This window comes from Ambystoma mexicanum, chromosome 3q, assembly GCF_040938575.1.
Source record: "Ambystoma mexicanum isolate Mex_15411 chromosome 3q, UKY_AmexF1_1, whole genome shotgun sequence".
Taxonomy (NCBI): Eukaryota; Metazoa; Chordata; class Amphibia; order Caudata; family Ambystomatidae; genus Ambystoma; species Ambystoma mexicanum.
In genome coordinates, this window is record NC_090926.1 from 996,176,639 (window position 1) to 996,190,403 (window position 13,765).

A 13,765-nucleotide genomic window follows, 5' to 3' on the forward strand; every position below is an offset into this window, starting at 1 on the left:
ACGATTGGCATCTGAACAGGATTAAAACTGGGGTGCGTGCTCGCGCCCATGCTATTCAATCTCTACCGTGTGGATCTATCCTGTGCGATGGAGGCTTAGTGTTGTTTTCCACCCAAGATTGGTGCTCTCCGGATTCATTAGTTATCGTATGCCAATAACGTGCTCCTTATGGACCACACCGACACTGGCACCAGAAAGGCTTTTCATGCACTTTGTAGCTATGCTTCTGAAAATAACTTGATCATAAATGGGGACAAGACCCAGGTGAGGATCGTCAGTGGTGCACAGAGGCTGTCTCGAATATCTGAACCGATCTTTGTTGGTATTGAGAGGGTCCCGGTATATAAATACCTTAGCTTATCATTCAGATCAGATAATAGATACTTAGACATTTTTGAAGCCAAGGAAAGAAATGTGGTGGTACGCTCAGCCAACCAAAGAGCATTTGCCGGGAACTATGCTGGGTACAGTCTTGAGGGTATTTTACAGATTTACAAAGTATAGCCCAGGGACTGGAGACCTCCCTCCTGGCAAATATGCAATGGTTAAACAAACTGGAAGGGAAAATCTGGAGGGGAATCTAAGGGCTACCGCAATGTGTACCAATTGAAGTGTGAAGAGTAGAGTTGGGCGTGACCTCTTTGGTGGTATGCTGCAAGTGCCTTCATCAAAAGCATGAAGACCCAAAGTCTCTGCTATTAAACATCATGAAGGGGGTTGTTAGACACTCTTGTCAGTAGTTTGCAAGGTTTAATGAATATGTGTTTAAAGACATGGGATGGTCTCCTAGCTGGTACGATGAACAGGCCACTATTAGAAGGGACTTCAAAGGAAATTGGAAGTACAGGACTGAGTGGCTAACTTTTCCCGTCTTGAAAATCTAAAGTCATATAGTGAATATGCCAAGTACAATGTGAATATTTACGCCCGCAGAGGGACATGCTTCATTCCCCGTCATCAGCTCTGATGAAATTAATTTTGTTGTTCCCGTTAAATCAGCTCCCTACCCGGTCAGTAATCGGCACGAGAACAGGTTTACCAAAAAAGGATAGATAGTGCTGATTATGTAAATGTAATTCTTTTATGGAGTCAAATAAACATGTTATGTCCCAGTGCAAAGCCTTGGTTTCTGTTAATGTGAGTTATTTGGGTGAAATTTGGCATGACCTTAATGCAATTAGATGTAATTCTTTTTGGTATATTTGTCTATCAACAAACATAAAATTGAAACTTGTGAGTATCACTGATTAAGCTCTGTGGAGATAAATGCGGAACATAGATGTTGTACAGCCATAGACATATAGTTTTACAGCAACACTTTTAATATAAGATTTTTAAGAATTGTTATGGACAAAAATGTACAGTGACATATGTAATTTGTATTGTAATAACCTTTTGATGTTTTGTACAAAGAAATATGTAAAAAGTTCTTTGAACTTTAGCACAAAAATAAATATTTTTTTAAAAAAGACGGTTTTCCTGGGGTCAGACGTTCCTGGTGGGAACAACACACTTAGTCACAGTAACTAACAATAGAAGAAAATAACTTACCGCTTCCTGCAAAAGCTGTTCCAGGGAGTAGATCCTCTGCCGGTTACCACGCTCCCCCTCAATCACAATACTGTAACTAGAGAGGGTCAAAAAACAAAACTTGTCAGCCTATTTCACATTTGTCAAGGCAGACAAACACTGTGCCTTTCTAGGGTTCTATAATTGTGTTACCTTACGCACACCGACAGTAAACTGGCGTAATCTGGCCTGATTCGCTTAATATTATGTGAAATGACTTGTCTCTTCTTCATGCACTTGTTCTTTCATAAGGGAGGGATATTAACTTTCGGCTCAAAATTTTAAAATTTTGTAAATCTGATTCCAACAATGTCTGAAGAGAATTAATACTTCTAATTGGTAAGCGTAGCACAGAATAACGCACTGGTTGGATGAATCATTTGCAAATGCACTTGTGGCTGATCTGTTGGGGGTGGCCGGGTGAGCCGGAGGGTGTCAGTGAATCCTGAAGGCCTGGGGCGGTGATGTCACAGCCCTCTTTTTGTCTGAAGAAAACTGCAGCCTGATACGACACAATGAAGGCCTTGTTACTCCAGCCTCACACCTCCTTCCCCTGCCTGCCCCAGGCTGGGGATGGGGTCAGAATGCTGGCCATGGCCCTGTCCTGATTCAGATGCAAGGAAAGGGAGAGGTGAAGAGCGACACCAGCCTCTTCCCCTAGAAGCTGCCAACGACTGCGACTGAGTTTGGGCAACAAGACCAGAGGGAGAGCGGAGGACACCATTACTGTGGCATTAATTGGTCACAGCCAGCTGCATGATGGCATATATTGGGTATAGGTAGCATTAACATATTTAAAGTGGCATACTGGTATATATTGTGCAGCGAATTTTTTTTTTTACAGTGGCATGCTGCCATATGTTAGTGCATTATAAGGTAATGTAATGTAAGAGGCATGACTTCTGTGCCTGGTACCACAGTGGTGGACTTAGGGCGCAGAGGTTTGTCTGAGTGGATATTGTAAGCCCTTCACTGGGATTGCAGACCGTAGTCTCTGGTAGGATCATGGCGAGTAGGTTGAGAGGGAGCAGGAACTTCGCAGTAAGGAAAGTCACTGAGGTGGAGGGTTATTTATTAAGGTTGGGCGTGTGTGTGTGTGTGTGTGTATTGAATTTCTCCATTTCAAGAGGGAGAAAAGTTAGAACAATGTGAGGCTGAGATGGAGCTAGGTTTAGAGGTATGTTCGAACTCGCAGGCCTGGTACTACCAGTAAGATATAGTAATTGGGAGTTATAGTATCCAGGTAGCACGGGCATGTTCTTACAGTGGCCATACTGGCATATGATGGGAACTGGCAGCATGTAAATGTGTTTTACTTTGCAACGCTGTCATAAATTGTTGAGAATTTCCTTTGGACACAGCCAGAACGAAAATGTGTTGCAAAATACTCTGATGTACAGAACCAACTTTATAATCTATGGCTATTTTATGCATTTCTTTCAGAAATCTGTGCTGTAAAGTTCTTCATTTCAAACAAATCTTTAAAATGTGTTCTTGGTAGGATGATCTAATTCAGGGAAAGTATTTATACCCTCCAATTGAAAAGTTCTCCACCTGCCACCCTGCATATTATAGGACACAGTCAGTAACTGTTGGAGTTATAGTTACGCATGTGCAGAAAGGAAAAACTAGGGAGACGCTACGCAAGCTAATGGGCTGTGACACATGCACATAGATTAGTGAGCAAGAAGCTCAGCAAGGTGTTATGGCTGAAGTAACACATATGCTGAAAGAAAGTGTGAGCTGTCAGCTCCATACATGATGCAAGTGTGAGATATATGATATGATATGGCATTTGTAACGCGCCTATACACAAGTGTTTCAAGGCGCGACGAGGCAGGGAGGGGGGACAAAGGGAAGACAGACAACGATCTTACTAGGCCAGGTGTCATTCAGATCACGCAAGTGCATGGGAAGAGGGGAAGGGAAAGTGCAAGGGGAAAGGGAGAGGGGAAAGTGCAGTACAGGGGTAGTAGAATAACAAGATAAATAATAAGGGCCAGCTGGTGGCAAGTGCAGACAAGTGTTGGGAAGGGGGCTGTAGGGATACAGAGACAGTCCCGCAGTGCAGGGGTTGCCAGGGAGGCAGTGCAGGGAGAGAGTGGGTGGGCCAGGGACCGAGATCGGTGAGAGTGGCCCAGTTGCAGATTCAGTGCAGTTTCAGTCAGGAATTTAGCAGGGGAGAGGGGGAGAGAAAGCAGAAGCAAAGAGGAAGGTTTTGAGGTGCTTTCGGAACCGGAGATCGGAAGTTGTACTCTAAACGGAGACTGGGACAGGCCTGCAGGGGGCGTCCTAATAAGATCTTAGCAAGTTATTACAACATATAACCCTCTTTACATACAAGAACAAAACCACTCAAGCTTTAGTTAAATAACAGCATCTAAAATATGTAGCCACCTGTAAAACAGTAAAAGTAAGTTCAAAATATAATGTACAACAGTATATAACGGTTAGACATTTCTTTCCCTAACAGACATGAAGTCTCAGCATAGTCTACAACTGAGTGGGAGACTAGTAATCCTTAAGGCAGTCCAGATTTTGAAGTAGTTTCTCCCACAAAGAGCTAGTCTTGGTATTGTATCAAGATAGGGTGAGCTTGCGGTTAAGAGGCTAAGGGTCTTTCCAGAGAAACAGCCAATGAAAAAGCTAGGCATTCACTTCCGCGGCACTAGTGTCTTTGCATTGTTAATGCAATACCTTGCTGTTGGATCTAAAGCGATGTACAGAAAAAAGATTGCCCAGCCTGTGTCTGAATGCTGTAAGAGAATCCTCAGGATAAAACAGCAGTCAAAGGCGTAACATCTAGTGGATTGAGTGAAAAGGAGTTTGTTGCTGCTACAGAGTCACAGCGAGGGCGTTACTGCACAAGAAGGCCTTGAAGGGAATTCTTGGACAGCTTCAGATGAGACGCAGAACCAATCTTCACTTGCTGGAGGATGTCAATTTCCCAGGGATTTCTACAGTCCAAAATTGAGAACCTTTAAAATGTTGCTTCCCTGCCGGGTAGACCTTTGCACAGATAAAATGTTTGAAGACTCACCATTCTTGAAGGATTTCTATCGTACAGCACTGCAAGGATGTGGCACAAGAAGACACTTATTTTCCAAACCAGATACACTGATGTCTCAGAAACAGAGGAACTTCTCATACTCAAGAGATTATCTGTCGGGAGGTGAACTGGGTCTGAACTCTATAGCAAGTGTACAAACACCAGTATCACAGTATGGATCGATGGCCTAGAGTAGAAGACCATTGTTGCCTCTAAAAGGAAGGAGTGGGCGATCCGAACTTTATGGAACGCAGATGTGGGGATCTCAAAGTTACTCTGGAAGCCATCAGTTTCCAGTCAAGAGTCAGCTTCATTTATAATGCAAAAGAGGGCACAGCGACAGATTTCAATTCAACCTGCAGCTTCTTTGACATGAAATATCACTTTCAAACAAGGGATTTAAAAATGGGTCAGTTTCTCAATACGCCAGGTGTTGTATGTCATTTAGGGTTCTTGGACTTTCCACTGGAAAGGCTGAATTCTCCCGCTGCACGGGGGTGATTCCAGCGAAACACTTCCAGTATCATTCAGTCTATTTGTAGAAAACAAGGAGTCTTTTAGGTGGTGTAAAATCAATTGTATATCTGGTGGTCTCATTTCTCTTTTGAAAGAGCAGGACGCTATAGTTCCCCTTTGGGCCCATAATCTGTGCAGTATAAGTAAACCTACGCATAGGTGGATGCTGGAACAATGTTGTTTGTGCCTCTTCTTGTACTTAAGTGAGGTCGATGTCTAATGTAGCCAGGAGGACACTATGCCATCATAATACCCATCCACACATGCAACAAGGGGATGCACCTTACTGGACCTTGCTGGGGCCTAGTGTACAACTCACTGGCAGCATACACTACCTCATAACACATGGTGTAATGGTGGAGGGTACCTCTATTCAAGGCATTCATAGAAGGCATAAAACGATTTTACCCACCAGTCATAACCCCCAAATCTAGTTTGGACATAAACTTTGTACTTCATGGATTAATGGGACCTCTTTTTGAGCCAATGCGTAAGGCCTCATTACATTCACCTCAACTGCAGGCTTTATCAGTCTCAGAACCCTTAGTCACAATACACGAACAAAGTGGTTTAAAGAACACGCCTGAGTTTCTCACCAACATTTATTTCAAAATATCATGTGAATCAGTCAGATGAATTACCAGCTTTCGTCCTTAAACCACAGCATGAGGGAGCAAAAGCGCTCCATATGCTTGACATTTGAAGGGCGGTCATGTTCCAGCTCAGCACAACAAAAGAGCTTAGAAAACCAGAACAGTTCCTTATTTCAATGGCATCGGAAAGGAAGGTGATCCAGTATTCAAAGCCACCATCGAAAGATGGATCATTAGGTTTTAGCAGCTCAGTTATACCTTAGCAAGCAAACCTTTTTCCTGATTATTGCGTGCAACAGAAGGATGTGTCTCCATTCCATAGGGGCACACGGGCTGATCCTGCAACATCATTAGGGATCTGAATGTCCTTATCGCCTTTGCAAAGATGGCCGCCGCTTTGTTCCCCTGCCTGCATAACGGAGATGCCTGGAGAGGCACGCCAGCCTGCTGATTGGCTGCTTCCAGCAACAAATCTGCACTTCCGACCGACCTGGGAGGCAAAGCCGGGCCCATTTGTAAGGGCCGTGTGGAAGGGACCTGTCTTTCCCTGTCCTTGCCTGGATTTGCTCTCCTGCCTGCGACGCCACCTCCTGCCTTCTGCTACCTGCATGTGCTCTGAGCATTTCAAATGTCTCCCCGGGTAAGAGGCGCACCCTTTCAGGCACCATCTCTATATCGCCTTTTCCCCCTATATCTAATCTTCCTGACGTCTACACCTTCCCGATGACCAGATGTCAATGTCACAATACTCATTCTTTATGCTCATTTCAAGCCTCTCTCGATTCTGCCCTGCTCTGAGCGAACTCTCTACAGCTGCTCACATCAAGTCGACTGCACTGCTACTGCCTGGACCTCCATTTCTGGATCCCCGGTAGTCTACACTTTCGATCACCTGTATTCCAACCACGGACCATCACACAGACTTGATTCGCACTTCCTTCATCTGTTCAATGCCCAGATACCAGGTTGGGTGTCAATGCACAGCATTCTCCCTACTCAATAACATTCCCATAACCGATCGATCCTGGCACTATGGACGTCGCTATCCATACTGATGACAATTAACAGTACACTTATCCATTACCTTTCGTATCTGCCGTTAAGATTTCCTCACATGAACAATGTGTATTTTCATCTTATAATGCAAGCCGTCGCTATCATTTCTATGCCCTACCTACCTGCTGCACTATTTCTGCCTTGCATCCCTTTCTATTGTAGCCTTCTTATCCTTGAGTGTGCATACCAACTACACACTTCACCATTCCATGTACTTCATGCATCTTATGTACTTCTCCTTATAACATAAGCAAGTCCACCAAAGTATACATTTCATGTACCGGCTATGTCCCTATATATATACAATGATGTAGTTCCCTGCACCATGAGGTGAGCTTTCCAAAGTATGTAATTAATGTACCTGCCATGTCCTTATATATACTAGGATGAAGTTCCCCGCACCATGAGGTGAGCTTTCCAAAGTATGCAATAAATGTACCTGCTATGTCCCCATTTGTATTATGAAGCAGTTCCCCGCACCATGAGGTGAGCTTTCCAAAGTATGCAATAAATGTACCTGCTATGTCCCTATATGTATTATGAAGCAGTTCCCCGCACCATGAGGTGAGCTTTCCAAAGTATGGAATTAATGTACCTGCTATGTCCCTATACATACTATGATGCAGTTCCCCGCACCATGATGTGAGCCTTCCAATGTATGCAATTAATGTACCTGCTATGTCCCTATATATACTAGGGTGAAGTTCCCCGCACCATGAGGTCAGCTTTCCATAGTATGCAGTTTATGTACCTGCTATGTCCCCATATACTATGATGTAGTTCCTTTTAACAAGTACCAAATAAATAAATACAATAAATAAACCTCTTCCTTTCACCCCTATCGCACACAGGCAAAAGCAGAATTCTAGGTGAAACATGCAGTTTTAAAACATGTTTTCAACCATCTCTTCGGCTCTCCCTTCACCAGGTGCTGCTTGCTAATCTATGCCATAAGGGGTCAGAAGCATGAGGAGGACACAAAGGTGGCATTTTGATCGCTACAAATGTTTATTGAAAGTAAAAAGGGGTTGGGGGAAATTCCTAGCTTGCTCTGAAGCTAAGAGGGGTTTCCCTACCCCAGCCAAAACTACTAGTGTCTTTGTCAGGATATCCAAAATCAAAATGTCTCTACCGCCATATGTCCAAACCTATTTCCGTCCCTTACATTCGTAACTCAGGATAATGTGAGAAAAAGGGATTTCTCATTAGAAAACAAAGTTCCAAAAACAGGGTGCCAAAAGAAGATCCAAAACTAAAGCTCAGGAATGCCTTCCTCCTCCTCAGAGTTCTCCACGTCTTAAAGATCCAGTTAAACCAGGCGGAACGGTTCCCTTCACCTGTTTTTTTGCTACACACATGTTCTCAAAGACAATCTTACTCCCAGACTGTCGTGCCCTCTGAATGTTCAATGAGGGGCTTTTAATTCTGACGAATAATCACCTGTCAAGAGGATACCTCCCTCTTCTTGGCTTATTTCCCAAAGGTTTCAACACCAGGGGGGAGTGACTCCCCTCCCCATGTCAATCTACTGCTACTGATATCACAGCCAACCTGGTGCACTACTCTGCCAGGTAGTGTGACTATGAAGATTCAGCGTGATGCACTCTTCATGTGAGTGCGAATCCCAAACTCGCCTTCTCTGTGTTTAACAAATGTGTTCTACTGCTTCTGCTTCTACTACTTCTGCTTCTACAGCAATACTTTGAGCCCTCCCTGACAACCAGCGTACCTGTTTGCTTGGTCTACAGTGGTTTTGGGTCTTCCTAGGTGCTTGCGGTCTGCTGTGGGGATCCACCAGTCTTTGTGGTTGTTCAGTGGGTTGTAGCAGCTCAGCACTGTTAGACACCTTCCTGTGATCGCAGCACTACCTTCCTGCATCCCTGCCCCTTTTTTAGGAACACCAGGAGCTTCTCCTTCTGCACTGGTAAGTGGTCCTTCCACTCTAGATCCCTCTGGTGCCTTCTCACTCCTGCCTCGGTGTCCGGGTCAGCCGGCTTCCTTCTGTTCACATGCCAGTTGCACTTGCAGTTCCTCCAGAGAGGGCTTGACAACACTTCCTGGTTTCCCTCCTCTATTTCTACTCCCTTTGGACCAATGAGTAGCCCGCAACAACTAGACCGCTCAAAATGGTTCTCATGAGCACTTTCTATGCCTCCACTCCTTCTCCTCTTCCCAGTACTAATCATTTGGTTGCCTTGGGGGTCAATGTTATGTTATGTTATAGGAATTTTTAGCACGCAGTGTTCACCCGAGGGCATGTTGGCGCTGACCAGAAAGGGTGGCCGAAAGGGAACAGACTAAGTAGCTGAAAGATTAGAAAAGATACGTTTTTAATGCACGACGAAAAGAAAAATGATCCTCCCTTTCGCGTAAAACATAGGGTAGGGTGTTCCAAGCTTTTGATGCAGCCACAGAGAAAGCGCGTCCGATGGTCAGAGAGGTTACAGAGCAGAGTTCTCTAGATGGAGTATAGGGGAGAAATGTAGCCTGAAGATATTCAGCCCCCTGTTTGTAGAAGGCTTTATGCACAATACAGAGAGACTTGAACAACACCCTCTTCTCAACCGGAAGCCAGTGCAGTTGACGAATATTAGGAGACATGTGCGCACCATAGGGAGGGTGGGTGATATGTTATGTTAATTACTTTTATAAAGCGCACGCTTGCCTAAGCATCTTGGCGCTAAAGTAAATCGGAGGGATTTAGAGACCAGCTAACAAAAAGAATAAACATATTAAAACAGATATGTTTTTAACAATCGCCAGGAAAGCAAGAAGATTTTTTGTGGCCCGTAGTGGGGCCGGCAGAGAGTTCCACAATTTGGCAGCCGCCACAGAAAAGGAGCGGCCTCACACACGCTCAAACTGATAGCGAGGGATCACAAGAAGACAGGAGCCCTTGGAGCGTAATTCCTGAGAGGGCACATAGGGGCACATTTGTCCTGGAGATATTCCACCCCCAGACCCTAGAAGGCCCGATGGACTATCACAAGTGATTAAAATTGGACCTGTTGAAGAACCGGGAGCCAATGCAGTGATCGGAGAACAGGAGAGATGTGGGCACCAGATAGGTGCAGCTTAATTTTGGCGAAGCTGCAGACGATGAAGGAGGTACAGAGGCTGGGCTAGAAAGAGGGAATTACAATAATCCAGCCAAATGCGGGCCAGAGAAGCTGTCACTAAGGGTCTCAGTCGGACAGGGAGAAACAGGAGAACCTTACGAAGAACACGCAGCTGGAAGAATCCCGCTTTACAGATGGCCCCAACTTGGCCATCCATTAATAAGGAGGCAGAGAGGAGGACTCTCAAATTCTTTACCTCGGAGACAGGAGAGGGGCATGGCCCAAGCTCCATATGCCAAAAAAGCTGCAGACCAGGTCATGGTGGACGAGGGACCAGTCGCCCGTGGGCCGTGTGGGGGGTAGACCACCAGGACCTCGGTCTTGTCGCCATTTAATTTCAGCCAGTTACTACCCATCCACACACTTACGGCCAACTGGCAACTCCTAAGCTGAGAAGCGATGCCGGCTGGGTAGAATCCAGCCGGACGATGATTTGCGGGTCGTCAGCATAGGAGTAATACCTGAAGCCGAAGGAGCGAATGAGCAGAATCAGAGGCCAGGTATAGATGTTAAAAAGGGCTGGGGACAAGGCCGAGCCCTGTGGCACCCCGCACAACAGAACCATGGCAGCAGAAATAAAGGAGGCCAGTGTCAGTGTCTGAGTGCAGTCGGCTAAGAAGGAGGCAAGCCAGGCCAGAACCTGGCCAGAAAGGCCAGCCTCCACTAGCCCTGCCAGTAGTACCTGATGGTCAACTGTTCCGAACGCGGCCGATAGGTCTTACAAAATGAGGGCACTTGTTCCACCTCCATCAACTAACAAACAAAGATCATCAAACACCGAAACTAGTACACTTTCCGTCCCTCAGCCCGGACGAAACCCGGACTGGAAGGGATACAGGAAAGAAGAATGTTCCAAAAAGGAAGTCAGCAGGGGAGAAATTAGAGATTCCTCAATTTCATAAAGAAGGGGAGCAGGGAGATAGGCTGAAAATTCGCCGGAGAGGAAGGATATAAAAAAGGCTTTTTCAGGAGCGGGATAACAACAGCTTGTTTAAGCTTAGGTGAAATAGCTCACCTTTGACAAGAGTCGTTAACCGCTTCTGTCACCAAGGATGAAATATGGGGAGAGATGTCCTTCAAGATTCTCAAAGGAATAGCGTCTGAAGGTGAGGCAGATTTGAGTTTGCAAATCGCAAGCTCGACCTCCTGCACTGTAAAAATAGCGAACACCGACCAAGTATGATCTGAAACATGAAGAGATGGCTGCTGCACCAAGACAGCAGAGGCAGAAGAACAGATCAATTCACAAATTAAATTACCTTTATTAACAAAAAAAATCATCACAAAAGGCTTATGAATGAACAACCTGGTGGGCAGTGTCCAGAGGAGAAGAAAGTGACATAACAACCGCAAATAGTTCCCGAGATTGGTTGAGAGCCTTTTCAATCTTACAGGTGTAAAAACAGAGTAAAGATTGACATAGCTCTGGCGGAGTAAGTTCTCTAACACTTCTGTTCCACCTGCCATTTATTAGCCTGCAGGATCTTAAGTTCATCTGTGAACCAAGGCTGAGATAGGCACCCTCTCAATTTGCGGAGGGTAAGTGGGGCTAAAATATCAGCCACATCAGTAACAATGTTCATTAGGGTAGAAACGTTTATTGCATCTGCACCACAGCATTGTGTCTGAATATTAGAAACAATGTCCACATTAGAAGTCAGTTTCGACAATGTTGATATTTGCCTTCCACCACAGGCTGCCCAGATTGAGACTAGATCAGGAATGGCACAACTAAATTGTCAGACCATAAAATAGGGAAAGGGGGAAAAACTGTAACTAAGTGAGTCCTGGTGAAGATTAAATCCAGCGTATTACCAGCAGAATTAGTTGGAGCAGACACCAGCTGGGTCAGACCCACATCATTCATAGATTCAAAAAATGTGCTTCTCTTCCTTAGTAGTGGGGCAGTTAAAGTGTAAATTAAAATCCCCTACAATGGCCAAGTGTATGCATCTAAGTTCCAAATCTGCCACAAATTCAAAAAATTGGTCTCAAAAAACACCATCCACTCCAGGTGGACGGTAAACCACTAAAATGTTCTAGCTAAGGTGAGTAGGAATAGCAATTTTAACTAACATGGCCTCCATCTTAATAGAATGAGTCAGGGGAATGTGGCTAACATCTAGACTACATTTAACTATCACTGCAATGCCACCACCTGCTTGCATTGTCTGGCGATCTACACAAAAGATCTTATATGAGTCAGGGAGAAGTTGCACCAACACAGGGCCAGAGGCCTCCTTCAAGCACGTCTCTGTGACACATAATACATCCAGGGCCAAATCCGATAGTAAATCAAAGCAGGCCGCGGTGTGTTTTACAAGAGAACGAGCATTGACAAGTAGCCCCACCAGTGCATTCTCAGGAAGAGCATCAGCAGATTTTACCTGCTCACCAAAAACAGCAGAACTGTAATAGGAGGAGCGAGTGCCAACAACTGCTCTCTAGTCCAGCTAATCCGAACACTGTCCACCATAGTGTCAGCCCAAGGCACAGAGTGCGCACGGAGGGGTACAGAAGGGCTTGACTTCGGCGCGCTGAGCCCTCATCCGCTGCGCTTGTCCTCTGTGCGTCCGGGCCACCATCTTTTATACCAATACACATAGCAAGTGTGCAAGGCTCCACCAACTCGGGGAGGACATAAAAAAGAGACCGCAGTGCGTGTCTTGAAATTCTATTGTCGGGAAGCCAGACAACTTCCTGCTGCTCCCATCGGCTTTACAAGGAAAGAAAAGATTTTCCAAAAAAGGTGCCCAGTCACTCACCCACACACTCTAAGTGTGTAAAAGGAAATAAAGATAACAACTGACAGCTTTAAAAGCAGGTCCTACCTCCCGGTATGCAGCGTGCTGAATGAGCACAGAATAGATATGCACTGACAATCAGGCTCCACCCACTAGGGGAGGACATAAAAAACAGACCACAGCGCGTGTCTTGATATTCTATTGTCGGGAAGCCAGGCAACTTCCTGCCGCTCCAAGCGGCGTTAAAAGGAAAGAAAATAATTTTCCAAAAAAGGTGCCCAGTTACTCACCCACACACCCCAAGTGTGTAAAAGGAAATAAAGATAAAGAAGAGGATGCCGGCCCCTGACGGGGTGGTTGCAGGAAAGGGGAGTTCGCTATCGCTGGGGGCACCCTTTCTCGCTCTCTTTCGTATACGATGGCGAGGAGTTCAGGCTAACTTCGGTCGAGGAGGCGGAAAGAGCTCTAAAACACCTGCAGGTCTCTGGGGGAGATGCGAATTCCGAGCCCAGAAGAGAACCAACAGGCCCATTGCGCGATTCAGCACCAAAACCACCACGACGAGGACGAGCGCAATCCAAATGGAAATTTAAGAAACTTAACACTCCTTGAGAAACACTTATGGAATACATAAGCACAGCAACTCTCGAGGCCCACGAGGGAAAGCCGGCTTCAACCTTACCCACCTCGGCACCACAAGCCAACAGCTGATTGGTCATTTGTTATGTTAGAGTTAAGGCCATGGACCTATATATGTTAATAGTTGCACTAAGCAGGCCGCATTACTTGTTCAAGTTTTAGGTTGAATAAATGCAATGTCGCTGGAAAGGGGCCCCTTTAGTGTGGCCCTTCTATGAAAAGGGCGTCTCATTCTCTCACAAATGAGAAGCTCCCGGGAGCATCTCGTAGGGGAGGGGAGGGAAGGGAGGGAAGGGGGAATAAGCAATCCTTCAAAACAGAAAAATTGACACGTTACAATACTTTACAAATGGGGGTACCTCCTCAACATGGCAATAATCGAAAACAGGTGTGGGAAACAGAGCTACCTCAAAAGCTACAGATAAATGGGGCACAATACAAGATTCAGACTGGTCAGTATGGCTAGAACTTATGGAATCG

General features: G+C 45.4%; 1 protein-coding gene across 3 annotated transcripts in view; it reads right to left on the minus strand.

Annotated features, from left to right (window-relative positions):
* BAHCC1 (BAH domain and coiled-coil containing 1) overlaps positions 1–13,765 on the minus strand; it is a 683,113-nt gene that overhangs the window by 118,565 nt on the left and 550,783 nt on the right. For all 3 annotated transcript variants that reach the window (XM_069655151.1, XM_069655152.1, XM_069655150.1), the window contains one exon: positions 1,552–1,627. In XM_069655151.1, the coding sequence (XP_069511252.1) occupies positions 1,552–1,627 (76 nt within the window). The remainder of the gene's footprint in view (positions 1–1,551; positions 1,628–13,765) is intronic.